We start from the raw sequence: 15,231 nt of genomic DNA, 5'->3' as shown, positions 1-15,231 counted from the left end.
TAATTACTTTATTAATAAAGTTATTAATTATCTCTTCCTATTTAATTAGTATTACTTTTAATTAACTTAGTCTTAGTATAAGGTTATAAATACTTTAATAAAACCCTAAAGAGGATAGCCCTATATTAAATATAAACTCTTATAACTTATCTATACTAAAGTCTAATTATTAACTATTTAGTAAGGTATTACCCTTTTTATAGGATATTCTAACTTATACTAGTTATTTAAAATAAGGTAGAAGCTATAAAATTATAAAGTAATAAGCTAAAGGCTTTAACTAGGAAAGGTCTAGAAGTTATAGTAGAGGTTAATCTAGTATATTAATTATAGTTTACTTCCTCTAAATTCCTAGGAAGTAGAGATTTTACTATTAAAGTTAGGGTATTACTTAGCTAAAGTTTCACTAAGCGCTTATTAGTAACCCTACTTAGTAATCCTCATAATATAAAGGTAATAAGTTTATAATTTAAGAATATTTTATAAGGTAGTTTCTTTTTAATTAATATATATCTTTTTATAAACTCTTTAGTCTCTTCTAACTCTTAGCTCTTAATAAATCTAAAGTTAAATCTATATTAAGAAAGTTTTAATCTTATTTAATTTTTATAATAAGAGAAAAAGTAGTAAAAGTACCTTAGTTAGTACTTAGTCTAATAGAGTTAAATTTATAAAGCTGTTATTAATAGCATTAGTAAAATAAGTATCCTATATAGAGACCTAATATTTATACTTTTTATATTAATAGAGTAGTTCTATGCAAGCATAAAAGCCCTCAGGGGGGCTGAAGTCAGGTAGCTGTTATCTAAACCAGACTTCTGCACAGCCTGGGCCTAGACCAAACAAAGCGCGCTAACGTGATCCACAAGCTGGTCACCTTACCTTTTTACTTAGCCGCATTCTGTACAAAAACGAATGCAAGTGGTTCCCCCGCATTTCCCCGCAGGAAACGTGCTTTTCACCATGCGGCCAAAAGACACCACGAAGCGAGGGCGGTGAATAAACAAGGCGGCTGGGAGTGCTTTCTCTAACAAACGGGGCTGAGGCTTGAGTCAAGGACCCTGGGCTAGCGGCCCCGGCGCGTATGCCGCCTCTTGCATCGTCGTACAGGATTGATTAATTGCCCTGCAATAACATGTTTGTCACCTGAAAACTTCGGTAACGCCCGCGGCGCCATCGCTGTTGATATCGCCACCGATAGTGCCATGTGCCCCCAGGCATGTGCCCTGTTTGTGTTGCCCAGGCTGTAATTTTAGCGTCGCGTCTATCAATTGCTGACAGACTTTCTCACCTTGATAGACGTAAGACGCGAGGGACACGGTGACTTTCCAGAACTCGTTCACTGAGGCCGCCAGATCCCTGGTTCGACCTACGAACCCCTCACGAACCACCTTCACGTGTCGCTGTTGGTCCTACCGCGAAAATGGGCAAGTGACCAAAATACAGCGCCAAGTCCAACGCTATCTGCATTCTGCCAAGCCGTTAGCAACCAGTTATCTACCTCACTCATTGTTGCCTGGTGTCGAAGACGAGCTGGATTATCTTAGATCACTCGCCCTCGCATCCTCTGTGCCAACGTCTGTACCGACTGGCTGGACCCAAATCGTCGACGGCGCTGTTTCTTGTTCATAAAGGAAGCTGCCCGCCGATCCTCCTCTGGTGCTACCACTCAGCAGAAAGGTTGCACAACTTTCGCAACATTGAGGCACGGGCTTGTAATCCCGATTGGCTTCCGGTACTAAGAATCCGTCGCCCTCCCCGAAAGCCCACGCTGAACCTCCCGATCATTGTTTCATTCGCAACCTGAACAAGAACAGTAGTGCCGAAACCAACCATCATGTCGTCCGTAACCTCGCTGTTGTCGGCGACGGCAACTTCGGCGGCTGCCCCGACGTCCACTGGCGGAAACAGAGCTGCTCCTCAGGGTGGTGTCATCGAAGGCGCGAACCCTTCGGTGTACAATCCGAAGGATCCCATCACGATGTTCATCATCCAGGTAGGTGGACTAGTTCTTCAGACCCGCCAGTCTGTTCGAAAGTATGCTTGGACGTCTGACTGACTGTCGCTCTGTGCAGGCTGGGTTGATCATCATTGTCTGCCATCTCCTTCATTGGCCACTCTCCAAGATCCGACAACCTCGAGTCATCGCCGAGGTCATTGGTGGCATTGTCCTCGGTCCATCGGTCATGGGCCGCATCCCTGGTTTCCGCAACGCCATCTTTCCAACAGAGTCTATACCAAACCTCACCCTTGTTGCCAATGTCGGACTCGTGCTTTATCTCTTCCTCATCGGCCTTGAAACGGATGTTCGCTTTCTAGTCAGCAATTGGCGGATTGCCACCTCGGTCGCGTTCGCTGGGTTGGCCCTCCCGTTTGCTCTAGGTTGCGCTCTCGCATGGGGCCTGTATAATCAATTCTCCGGGGACGAGGGCCTCGTCCATATCAACTTTAGTGTGTACATGTTGTTTATTGGCGTTGCAATCGCCATCACGGTATTCCGGCTCCATTCCATGGGCAAAACCCAATTCAAATCTGACTCAAGCTCACTCGCCGAATCTAGGCCTTCCCCGTTTTGTGTCGAATCCTGACGGAGCTGAAGCTTCTTGATACGAAGGTTGGTGTCATTGTGCTTTCGGCTGGCGTAGCCAATGACGTTGTTGGTACGTGTCTCGGCATTCGCTACTTCGTGTGAACTCTCGATCTAACCTGCTGGGTTTAAAGGTTGGATCTTGCTTGCTCTCTGTGTCGCTCTCGCCAACGCGGGCACTGGTCTATCTGCTTTGTGGATTCTGTTGGCGTGTATCGGCTACATGCTCTTTCTGCTGTTTGCCGTCAAGCCCACCATCACATGGCTTTTGCGTCGATCAGGTAATATCGAAAATGGGCCTTCCCAGGGCATGATCTCGCTCATTTTATTGATTGCACTTACTTCGGCATTCTTCACGGGCATCATTGGTGTTCACGCTATTTTCGGAGGCTTCATGGTTGGCCTCATCCTTCCTCGTGAAAACGGCTTTGCTATCAAAGTCACCGAAAAGTTGGAGGATTTGATCGGCGCATTATTCCTGCCTCTATACTTTACACTGTCAGGCCTCAACACCAACCTGGGACTGCTGAATTCTGGCATAACATGGGGCTACGTCTTTGCTGTTACGTTCACCGCTTTCTTCACCAAAGTCATTGGTGCCACTCTTGCTGCCAAGTTAAACGGAATGGTCTGGAGAGAATCCTTCTCCATTGGAGCCTTGATGAGCTGCAAGGGACTTGTTGAGCTGATTGTATTGGTTAGTATTACGCTTTTCCGCGCGAGCTGCGCATGAGGTGACTGTTGACATCAGGAGCTAAACTGACTGACGTACTAGAACATCGGCTTGCAAGCCAAGATCCTGAGCACACGCACTTTTACCATTTTCGTCGTTATGGCTTTGCTGACGACTTTCGTCACAACGCCCTTGACATCGGTCCTATACCCTCCGTGGTATCAGAAGAAGATTGAAGCTTGGAGGCGCGGGGAGATTGACTGGGATACTGGTGATCTTCATCCCGAATATAATACGGGCAACGACACAGACTCCGCCAAACATGCTAGCACCCGCGTTCGACGCCTCTTGGTATACCTTCGGCTGGACAACATGCCGGCAATGCTGAACTTGGTGTCGTTATTCGGAAAGCAATCTGCATCTGACAACCAATATGTGGCACAGGATGAGAAGGGCGGCGTTCATTCAGAAACAGCCAACCTGCAGGCTTCACCTAACTCTCAGGCTGTGCGAGCTCATGGATTTCGTCTGCTACATCTTACTGACCGCGACTCATCTGTAATGACAGTGTCCCAAGTAGCCGAGTGGAGCCAAAATGACCCGGTGGTCAACATCTTCCGCACCGTCGGCCAGTTTCTCAAGGTCGCCGTGTCTGGCGAAGTGTCGATCATGCCCGAGGCACGTTTTGCTGAAGCGCTGCTATCCAAGTCGTCGGATATTTCATCGGATCTTCTCCTGGTTCCTTGGAGCGAGAGCGGTAGTCTGGTCGACTCGCAAGTTTCACCCGCAGATGGTGCCGCAAACAAATTTGCAACGGCATACACATCATTCGCCAAATCAATACTTGCTTCTTCTGAGCATAACATCGGGCTTTTCTTCTCTCACGACGGCTGTCGGCCAACAACCTCATCCGGCGAGAAGGCCAAACTCATGCGAACTTACTCGTTTAGCGACATTCACCACGATATTCCATCGATTCCGGTTACGAACAAGTCCCATCACATCTTCATGCCCTACTTCGGTGGCCGCGATGATAAGCTAGCCCTCATCCTAGTTTTGCAGCTCTGCGAGAAGCAGAACGCCACGGCCACTGTTGTGCACTTCGCTTCGTCGGCCGAAGCTGACCAGGATGCTAGTGACTTCTTCGGCTTCATTTCAACACACGTCCCAGCTGCCACAGGATCCCGAGTAAAATTTGAAGTTTCATCTGCTAGCAATCCCATCGAGGCTGCCGTAAGCCAGGCTACCTCCGGCATTCGGGTTGACTCACGGGGCATTGCTTGGCATAATCTCATCGTCCTTGGTCGACGTACTTCTGCTTTGTCCAAGGAGGGCAAAAACTCTGTCAAAGTATCGACCGAGGCCAGGGAGTGTTTGGGTTCGGCGGCTGCGGCCCTCATTTCGTCCGAGGTGAAAGCAGATATGTTGGTTGTACAAGCTAAAGCCGGGTCGGCGTGAATGTTGAGGAACATAGTAAGCGAATTGCAATAGACCATCACGGTTTTCACATAACTCACGGACGCGTTTGCAATGCCAAAATTTCGCTCGTGCAGTGTACTAGTTCAGCATTTCGAAAATGTGTATGTTGCCGCTGAGACGATGTACAGCGGGATGATCCATGAGCCACTTGCGGTACATGACCGAAGTGAATGTGGTACTCAGACGCGTTTGACAGGTACACATCATACTCCAGTGATGTTTTCCATGGCTCAATAATAGCAACAGCCCTGGGTACCTATGTTGGTCCTACGGGAAAGACTGGTGTCTAGGATGCTAAATACTGAATACAGACACAAATGTCAAGAGTGTAGTGCAGTCTGGTACAATTCAGAGTAGACGCTTGCAGGGCGAGTAACGTAGGATCACAACAATAATAGCAGATTGTCAGGAATTGCCATTATCTCTCATGCAATATGACGTTTCCTAGTTGACATTGCTGTTGTGAATTCGATGGGAAAATAGCGCCGCCTTCACCGATTCCAACACCAAAAGAGTAGGCTCAGAGACACTCCTAAACAAAGCACTTACGTTGAGAACACATACAAACAGCAGCAGAGAGCATTCATCAGTATATCGACGCCAAAACACCCATATGATACATCACCGACGTCTGCGTCCACTGCCACCCCCACTTCCACCGTAGCTATTGGCACTGTTGACCGCGGGCTGCATCACAAAGTTGCGTATGCCCATCTCGCATGCCTGACGCAATGCTTGATGCCGCATGCCGCCTTTCATACCAGAAGCCTTGTGGCCAACAAACGTGTCCACCAAAGCAGCACCTAGGGCAGCTGTAGCTACTTTGGTGCCCTTCTCGCCGATCCAAGGCCCGGGCTCATTACGCATCTGATAGGCCGCTTGGCTGCCAACACGAAAGGCGGTCTGGGCAGCTTCACCAAGAGCTGCGTACCCAACGGCAGACTTCGCCCGGGGCCGAGCTCCTCGCGCGGCGTTTCCTACGGCAGGATTCCTGGGCACAGACTGACCCCTTGCGGATCGTTCCTGCCCTGGCTGGACAAAGCGGCCTGGCGAGTCATTATTCCCATTACCGCGGCTCGGGGCCGCACGTTCTGTAGAGCGTCTACGCGGGTCGGTCTGGTAGTCTGAATGTCGAGCACGATATGTCGCGCTAGCCCTACGCGGAACAGCGCCGTCATCCTCGGCGTGACGTGACCTTCTCCTGTCGCTGATCCGAGGCTCCGGATCGTAGTCGGCGTAACGGGAGCGACGCGTATTACTGGGACGCATTTCTGGGTCATAGTCAGAGTATTTGGCGCGTCTTGTCTCGCTTGTTCGGGGCGGGTGGTAGGCATATTGTCGCTCACGACCCCGACGAGATGCGGGCGCGTATGTGTCGAAGCCTTCTCGATCATTGGTGGCCCGATACGAGTCCCCCGCGGAGGGCCCATGGCTTCGCGCTCGCCGAGGAAGGGCTTCATCGTAGTCGTCGTGGTAGCTTTCCTTAGGAGCTTTGCGATCACGCCTTGTATCTACCGGAGCTATGTGTTCGTCCAGTACGGTGTCCTTGCGCTCTTTGCGGTGCCTGCGACCTTCGCGAGGATCTTTCTTTTGAGCATGTTCTTGCGATTTGTCGTCGTAATAGGCGACGGGTGCGGCTGTAGGCTCAGATCTGTGGCGACGGCGGGGTCCCGGGCTGCGACCCCTGGGAGGATATGGGTCGTCGTATGGGGCGGCTGCCGGTCGGTTATACTGATATGCATGCGGCTGGTAAGAGCCATCCAAATCGATATCGGGTGCTCGACGGTGAGGGCGTCCCATCCTTAGTAAGGATGGTCGGTTGTGTATCCAGCTGGTGAGGAGAGGCGAGGGAGGTAAAGGATGGTCAGACAGGCAGATCTGTAGCAAGAATTCTAGTGGCTTTTCGGAGGGTTGATTCTAGAGACGAGCATGGTGAGCAAAGAGACAAAGACTACGGGAGGGGGAGGAAACCTGGGGGTTGCCTATATAACAGTGCGTAAATCACACGGGAGTCCATGTTGTTGTCGTTTGGGGGTGGGGAGGGGTGTGGCGTGGGTTTGGGTTGGTTGGCTGGGTTAGTATGATGGGTGCGAAAATGAAAAGGTCTGGGTGGATTGATGGACAGACTAGTCCAGGCAGTGTCGAAAGTCCCGGAAGATGAAGCCAATACGATTGCAGGCACACGTCCCTCTTCCCTCTGGTCTGAATGACTGTCTGTCTGTCATAGAAACCAAGCCCGACCAGCCAAAAACCGAGATCAGACGGGAGTTGTTTAACGAGGATAGCGTCACACGTAGGCGATCGGCTGACCGCTGTAGTTTTGCGGGGGTTTACGGGTCGGAGGACTCCACTGCAGTCGCGTGCGTCCGCTCAGTGGCTCGGGGTAATGTTGGGGCTCTTTCTTGCTTTCCACAAGTGCGGTCTTAGTCTTCCTTCGCCTCACCCGGCGGACCAGTAAGGCAACCTGAAACTCTGCATCATACTTAGCCGTAGGTCGTTTGGTAACAAATCTTTCTCCAAGGGCCCGGCCTGCCACGTCGTGTACTCTCCTCACCAATACATTTTTTTATTTTTTTTTTTGGCCCTTTCCTTCAATCTGCTTTCATGGCTTTAGTCGCCCGTTATTCCAATACTCGTACCCGACTATCTAACCAAGCAAGCATAACTTGGCCTCTCAAGGTCACCTTGTTACATTATCACGACATGGGCTCCGGAGTTATTCGCTGCAGGGCGGTTGTGTTGTGGCGGCATCTGGAGTGCTGTAGAATTCGAAGAGCGGAACCTGCCCTGAGCCAGCCTATCGTTGGTTGTGGCCGGCTGAAAACCCACGTCTGGACCTCGACCCCCCGTGCCAACGATATGCAGGGTCCAGCATATGACGTCACATGAGGTCAAGGTGCGTCTTCAAGCCACCATCCAGACGAATGCTGTTGGAGTTTGCAATACCAAACGCATTGCATCCGCACTCATGCATCACGATCCAACATCATGAAGTCAGCTTGTCCACAAATTCTTGGCCAATCTGCCTATCAACCCCCCCCCCCCCCCCCCCCCCCCCCCCCCCCCCCCCCCCCCCCCNCCCCCCCCCCCCCCCCCCCCCCGGAATCCCGAGGTGCAAGTGACTTCGTGGCATCACAGCATTGATCCCAACTTCCACTCCAGGTGTCGTTACTTCCGATTCTATTCATTACTAGTCGAGCTGCCCAACACCTGACTTTTCACCAGTCAGTGTCCTCGACATCGCTTGATTGCACACTCACAGCCAAACAAATGCATCCTGTGGGGAAGGAGAAAGAATGCAGGGCGGTCAACACTTACTTAGACCCTGTCTGCATGGCACTGCTCCTTTGATCATACGGGACTCCTACTAAAGATTCGCTGCCGGTGACGTTGTGAGATTACTTGACATGGCAATGTAGTCCAATCGCTCAACCCGAGGCGGCACACTACCTAGGTAGGCCAGCATTCGTCACATTACGCGACGTGTGAGGAAAGAGAGGGACAGTTGCATTTCGGGTGTCGCTTCAGATCGGCCCCGAGTTGTGTGAGCGTTAGGCGCCGAGTTGGACACGTCCCCCTTCAAAGGTTATCGAGTTCGGATGACATTCAATGACTTATCTGGCGAAGGTAGAATCCTAATGACAAGGACTGACATGGATGGAACCCCCGATAATCGAGTCTAGAGGTGCAGGTGCTAGCATCGGCGTTCCTGAGACTCAGATGGGTTTGCTGGCCAACTTGCAACTTGACCAGGAGCCATCTGTTGCCCAAGACCAAACTTCCTAGATGCTATGCACAGGCCATATCATTGAGCCAAATCTAGCGCTATGTGGGATGGATGATTCGCAAAGCCGGCCCCCTGAGACTTCTCCTACTTTCCCGCTGCCGGCCCGATCTGCGTCAGCCATACCGCCCGGCCAGCATTTCGATGCGTGCTGTGGTTTCTCTCTGAGCACAAAGTTCTTAAAATCTCACACAAGCCTCAAGCAAGTCGGACAAGGAATCACCGAGGTTGGGTCGGTCCCAAACCCGTGGCACCGTTCCATATCACAAGCGGGCCGCGCGCATGTGCCGTGGGAGCCAGGACCCCAATTAACATACAACGCTGCTGCTCAAATATTGTCACTCCGGTCTTCGGGCATCGAAATTTTGAGACTCTAACACCCGCCAAACAGTCCTATGGTCGTGTACGAATACATTCTTCTATGGCCGCCTTTCCTTCTGAGCTCTCGGATCCCGCGGTGCAATCCCGGCGAAGTGCACTGGTTTCTCTGGTCAATCATGTCGTATTTTCAGCGATATCCAGAAGGAAGGCGGGGCCAAAGATAAGAAAAGTCTCGTTTGGGTTATGTGTCCCGTGCCTCGAAGTTGTCCCAGGATAACGGTCGGCTGTTGTCCATCTGAACATGCCGCCGTATTCTCCACAGCCGAGAATGAGATGGGTTACCCACCTTGGACGAAGCTAGGCCGAGATGACAGTGCATTGACATGGCACATGATCCCGAACATTCGGTTCGTTCCTTCGCTTCGTGCATGAACCAAGTGAATGTCACTGAAAAGAATGGAATATCCACCCCTGGAAACTTGGGACATTAGATCGGGGCTGCACTGTCTACGACGCTTAAAGGCTGGCCGTGAGACTCTGCAATGGACACATATTGTAGAACGCACCACGCCTAGCCAGTAGCCACTGTTGTGGCCAAAGAAAGTGTGGCCAGGCTTGCAGCGGCATGTGTCACGACAGCGAGTCAGTGACCATGACCCAATGGAATTTGCAGAACCGAGCGACGTCAGTAGGATCGCCAAAAAGCCATCCATGGATCTATCGTGACCACACCAGAATCACATATCCCATTTAATCCGACCAAAGGAATTCACACCCATCTTTTGAATCTCTGGGACTCGTAAGATATTCCGCGGGCGGAAATGGCATGGCCGTCAGGCGAGGGCATGATTCCTTCCTTCCTGCACATGCTCACTCATGCAGTCTGGTGGTGGTGGTGGAGGAGGCGTTTGTCGGCGATGCGCTAGTGCTGCGGTGCGCCCTCCTTCGGTTTCCCAACTCGCAATTCATGGGGGTGGGCCGGGCCCTTGCTGGAGTGCGCTGGCAATCACAATCGAAATCGTAATCAGCAGCCGGGGTGCATATCGGGGGGCTCCTATCGCTCAGACGAATGGCAGGTGTCAGATTAGACGTGAACTGGACCAAACATGCGTACACTCTTTGCCGTTGGTGGAGTGGTCCGCCGATGACCGTTCTTCGCCCGGCTTCGTCCAAGAAGTCGTCGCCTGGCACCTGAGCACGATAACGAATGACGGGGGAGGGCGACGCCGTTCGGGCAAAGCAGTTGTAGAAAAGGGGAGGGTGGGTTTCTCCGGCCGCCAATCAATCCCATCCATCGACAGCTGGTGGCGCAGAGACAACAAAGTCAGACAGGGTATCTGTACGTATCTACTGATTGTATTGTACCAGAGGCTGGAATCTCAACATCAAGTAGGTACCCAAGAAACGGAAGCGCCCAGGGCAAGACATTGCATCGCAGCAGTGGATATGGTGGACGTGGCCGGCTTGGCGACAACCGGGACGTGGCCTTCGCCGACTTGTGTCTCGCATGGCTAGTTTACCAGATGAGCTTGTATTACCAACGCCAGCAACTACGTGCTAGCTACCTAATGTGAAGGGGCTGACGATGCTGATGCTAAGAACGAACGACATGGGGACTAATTAGGACATGTCACCCTCCCGACGCCAGCGAACCATACCGCGTCATCTGAAGAGTTCCACGAGGTAGCGCTGTCCGGTATCCGGCGGTCTGATGGCGCTGTCAAGACGCACTGCTGCGGTGTCAAGCTGGAAAAAGAAAGCAACGGACGGTGTTGGAGTCCACACGCGAGGCTGTCCTCAGCTATACCTCATTACCTATGATGGTACCGGATGTCTTTTGGGCTCTCTCACTACGGCCCCGCCCGGCCACGGCGGGCCTCGCCCAAGAACAGCATAGCACCGGGCCTGTGTGCCCAATCAAGTGTGGCAATCGCGCCCCATCTCCGAAGCTGAAAATCGGGGTGTTAATCCCGCGGTCAATGGGCGGCTACGGCAAGTAGAGATAGCTGCCCCGGCCGAGACAGCTGCCCGCATGTCGAGGTACCACGCGCGCTGCAATGTACTGTGCTGCCGGTCATCGGCCGCGAAGCTCCGCCTCGTACAATGGACTACAGTATGCGTACATCTCGTTCCACGGAGGATCCGGCGCGGCACCGATGGCATAGGTTGGTTTATTGCTGAACCTCCAAAGCCCAATGTGCCTAAGTGTGCTCAGTTAGTTCTCCGAGGGGTCTTCGTCCCGAAAACCAGGGCGGGAGGGAAGAGGGAGGCGGAGATGCCAGAACAATGAAAGTGACTATCATGCGTGCAACAAGTCCCCTCCGCTCTGGGCTTCCTGCCATATTTGCCCGGCTGCGGTGGCAGTGACAGAGGCATTCGGCGCGATACCACCATCAGCCGGGGCACAGCATGATTCAACGTCGGAGATCCCTTAATCAAGACCAAGTGCTCACCGGCCCAAGGTTCCTTGCCTTAGTGTGCATTTCCCGTACCTAAAACCCTCTTAGCTTAAGATGGGTCCGAACCGTGCAGTCAAAACACGGAACTCCTCGACTTCAATGGGGACTTTTCACCTGCACTTCATGCCCCTGCCCTAATGCTAGGCAAGGCGAGGTACCTACCTAGGTAAGGTAAGGTAAGCCGCACTTTTTGTACGACTGGACGCTGGTTTTTCAACCCCAAAAACCTTTCCGCCTCTTTTGTGGGTCGCGAGTTCAAATTTCCGTAACATCCAATTCTACTTCTCGACTTCTGCAGCCCTCCATTTGCGGCAACGATGATCTCGTCCTGACCCTGACCATTGTCTTTTCCCGCTTGAACACACACGCTCATGGTTCTCTCTCCTTCCTCTCAGCAACCATGCTGTTCTGCATTTGAACGGCGCCGTGTGGCGCTCGATATGGCAGGTTTGTAACGTGACATGGCACCTGAAATTGGACGACAAAAGTGAGAGAGTTCCATTCCCGAACGAAGCCACACCGAATGGAGACCTAGCTGCTGGCGGTGGCGCCTCCATACCATGTGGTGAGGACGGGAGGGTATCCATTCGTACGGGCTGTGAGGCCAAGTGAGTAAACGGCCATACTAATCGTGGATCCTATCTCTGATGACCTGCCTTAGATATCGGCTTAGCCATGCCTCAATCGGTAGCCGCGAAAGAGAGAGACAGCGGTCGGGACGCTTCCTTTGTTTCGTCTCCTCGCCACTTCCCCTCCCCGTAGAATCCATCAAAACTTTTTCACCCCCGTCCATGACTGAGTTGACTTCAGCTTGACTTCTAGCCCGTTGACGCGATCGCGTCGCACACAAGCGCGGCGACGCCCTCTGCCTGGGTAGGAGGTGGGCCGGTCCAGCCTTCACTCGGATACCTTACCACGGCGACGTCGACGTATAGCGCCCAGGACGCTGCCATGCATGCCGTGCGATGCCATGGCTCTGTATCCGGGCCGGATACAAGTACCTTCCCGCGCTAAAGGGCTTGTCCGCCTTGCCTCACATACCTTACACATACCTTACTAGTCTTTGCGATACATGTACGGATGCCACACCATTCTCTTTACATAGAACGATGGAAGCCAAAGTTAGAACGTGGGTGCCATGCCATGCCATCCACCTCCATCGCATCACATCCCATCGCTCCAGCATCCGTATCCTTGCCCACCTGCCCGCCTACGGCCTGCGCCAGTGATCCACGCCATGCCCCATCACAGGCTGGACCCCCCGGCGATCCAGCAAATGATAATCATTTTCGCGCTAATAAATAATGGCTCGAGTTTTCTTTGATAACGGGACTGACTGGCTGGATGTTGTCCACCGGCCTTGCCTCCTCCGAATTTGCTGCCGCGTATTCTACGCAGCAGGTTGATAAAAACCTAACGTCTTGCCGCTCTCTCGGTCAGCATCCTGCTTCTCTAGGCTTGTCCTCCTCCTATCCACTTATCACCGTTGTCGTCGTCCGGTCTTCGTCGGCAGTGCGATCTCGAACCAGATCTGCTGCACTGGAACCTCCTGCCGTCTTCGCAAACTACTTATCGCTGGTGTCGAGTTGACTGAAGCTTTTCCCGGTCCTGCTTCTCACGCTTGCTTTTCCGGCGACCACAATCTACGCTGTCACCTTTCTCACTTTGATCCGACTCTATCGGCTTTTGATCGCTGACACCTGGTCATATTTTCTTCTTCATTTCGCTTTTTTTTTTTTTTTTTTCGCCTAGCCTGTAGACTGGGCCATTTGATCTCTCCTCGACACCAACGCTGAAGAGGGAGGGGGGAAATTTTTGTGCAAGATGGGGTGGATTCATAACGCCAATGCCAAGATCGCCGCTAGCCCGGTCGGTCGGTGGTTCCAACTTGAAGGCTCCGGTCATGTAAGTCGCAGTGCCCCTCGATCATTCCTTGACTACCCCATTGGGCGTTGAGCTCGGCTCGCCTGCTTCTCATGGTTGCAGGTAGCCATCAATTGCGAGGAAGGCAGGACTGGATGGTTTTCTTGCACAATATCTCACTGCGGTTACTAACCGAAACAACTGCAGCCCCGAGAGCGTAAGGGCTCGTACTTCTTCACCGAGATCCGTGCCGGTCTTGTCGCCTTTTTCGCCATGGCTTACATCATTGCCGTCAACTCGTCCATTGTGTCTGATACCGGCGGCACCTGTATTTGCCCTCGTACAGCTGATGACTTTACTTGCGACAAGGACGAAAATTATTTGCTGTGTGTGGCTGAGGTGAAGCGCGACATCGTCACTGCTACCGCCGCCATCTCTGCCCTGGCCACCTTTTTCATGGGTCTGCTTGCCAACATGCCCGTTGGTTGCGCCCCGGGCATGGGTCTGAACGCCTACTTCGCTTACTCTGTCGTCGGCTACCACGGGACCGGCGCCGTTCCCTACCAGGTCGCCCTCACTGCCATCTTCATTGAGGGCTTCATATTCTTCGGCCTCGCTCTGCTTGGGATGCGCCAGTGGCTTGCCCGTGCCATTCCCCGCTCTATCAAGCTCGCCACCGGTGTCGGGATCGGCTTCTTCCTCACCCTGATCGGTCTGACTTACAGCGAAGGTATCGGCCTAATCGTTGGTGCCACCTCCACCCCCTTGGAGTTGGCCGGATGTGAGCAAAGCCTCATGGTGGACGGCCTTTGCCCCTCTTCAACCAAGATGCGCAGCCCAACCATGTGGATTGGCATCTTCTGCGGTGGCATACTGACCGTCATGCTCATGATGTACCGCTTCAAGGGCGCCATCCTCGCTGGCATCATCCTTGTCAGCATTATCTCCTGGCCCCGCGGGACCGACGTTACTTACTTCCCCTACACTGCTGTCGGAGACTCGAACTTCGACTTCTTTAAAAAGGTTGTCGATTTCCACCCCATTCAGCATACCCTCAATGTCCAGGAGTGGAATGTTGCCGGATACAGTGGCGCCTTCGGCCTTGCCCTCATCACCTTTTTATATGTCGATATTCTTGACTGTACCGGCACGCTGTACTCGATGGCTCGATTCGCAAACCTCATCGACGAGGAGACGCAGGATTTCGAGGGCTCTTCTGTCGCTTACATGGTTGACGCCCTTAGCATTTCGATTGGCGCCCTCTTCGGCACTCCCCCAGTCACTGCTTTTGTCGAGTCAGGCGCCGGCATCTCTGAGGGCGGAAAGACTGGCATTACTGCAATGATGACTGGACTTTGCTTTTTTATATCAGTCTTCTTTGCTCCTATCTTCGCTTCTATTCCATCCTGGGCTACCGGCTGCGTCTTGGTTCTTGTTGGATCCATGATGGTCCGGGCCGTGACTGAGATCAACTGGAGATATATGGGCGATGCTGTCCCTGCCTTCATTACTATGGCTCTTATGCCCTTCACATATTCCATCGCCGATGGCCTGATTGGTGGTGTCTGCAGCTACATCTTGATCAACACCCTAGTCTGGGTGATCGAGAAGGCCTCTTTTGGCCGTATAGTTCCTCCTAACAAAGACGAGAAGGATCCTTGGACGTGGCGCATTCCTGGTGGCATCCTTCCGCCGTGGGTTAGGCGTCTCATCAAAGGGAAGAAAGACTTCTGGCGTGCAGACCACCAAGATGGCAGCAACGTCGCCGAGGAGCCTCGGCCTCTGGAGAAGACGTCCAGTTCTGATCAGGGTGGCTCGGTGAATGGCAAAGACAAGGATGTTGGCGAGACCATCTCACCGCGGGGTGACAGATCATCTTGAGTGGTGTCTGTAAGGGTGGATCTTGGAAATTATAAACATAAAGTACGAATGTCTTGCTTGTTACTTGGACAGGATACCCGACCATGGACATGTGTCCAGTATTCTTTGCTTTAAATTTACAACAGTAGTAGTAATGAGAAAGGTGAATATCCCACCCGTGGTGCTTGCTACTTGCTTGGTAGGG

General features: G+C 52.3%; 3 protein-coding genes across 3 annotated transcripts; 2 read left to right on the top strand and 1 right to left on the bottom strand.

The window, feature by feature from the left end:
• Positions 1-1,837: 1,837 nt before the first annotated feature.
• On the top strand, positions 1,838-4,718 carry GCG54_00012576 (K(+)/H(+) antiporter 1; the record flags this gene model as incomplete). Its single annotated transcript, XM_045412452.1, has 5 exons — positions 1,838-1,996; positions 2,076-2,492; positions 2,561-2,660; positions 2,722-3,284; positions 3,363-4,718. The coding sequence occupies 5 exons, from the start codon at positions 1,838-1,840 to the stop codon at positions 4,716-4,718; spliced, it is 2,595 nt and encodes an 864-aa protein (XP_045261487.1).
• Positions 4,719-5,360: 642 nt separating this feature from the next.
• On the bottom strand, positions 5,361-6,539 carry GCG54_00012575 (uncharacterized protein; the record flags this gene model as incomplete). Its single annotated transcript, XM_045412451.1, has 1 exon — positions 5,361-6,539. One exon carries the CDS (start codon positions 6,537-6,539, stop codon positions 5,361-5,363), a length of 1,179 nt encoding a protein of 392 aa, XP_045261486.1.
• Positions 6,540-13,127: 6,588 nt separating this feature from the next.
• Positions 13,128-15,047, top strand: GCG54_00012574 (putative xanthine/uracil permease; the record flags this gene model as incomplete). The annotated part of the gene is made up of 2 exons (XM_045412450.1): positions 13,128-13,208; positions 13,374-15,047. The coding sequence occupies 2 exons, from the start codon at positions 13,128-13,130 to the stop codon at positions 15,045-15,047; spliced, it is 1,755 nt and encodes a 584-aa protein (XP_045261485.1).
• Positions 15,048-15,231: the final 184 nt, after the last annotated feature.

Source organism: Colletotrichum gloeosporioides, assembly GCF_011800055.1.
Source record: "Colletotrichum gloeosporioides strain Lc1 chromosome Unknown consensus_65, whole genome shotgun sequence".
Taxonomy (NCBI): Eukaryota; Fungi; Ascomycota; class Sordariomycetes; order Glomerellales; family Glomerellaceae; genus Colletotrichum; species Colletotrichum gloeosporioides.
The sequence above is the reverse complement of the archived record's forward strand: the minus strand, read 5'-3'. Positions and strand labels throughout refer to the sequence as shown.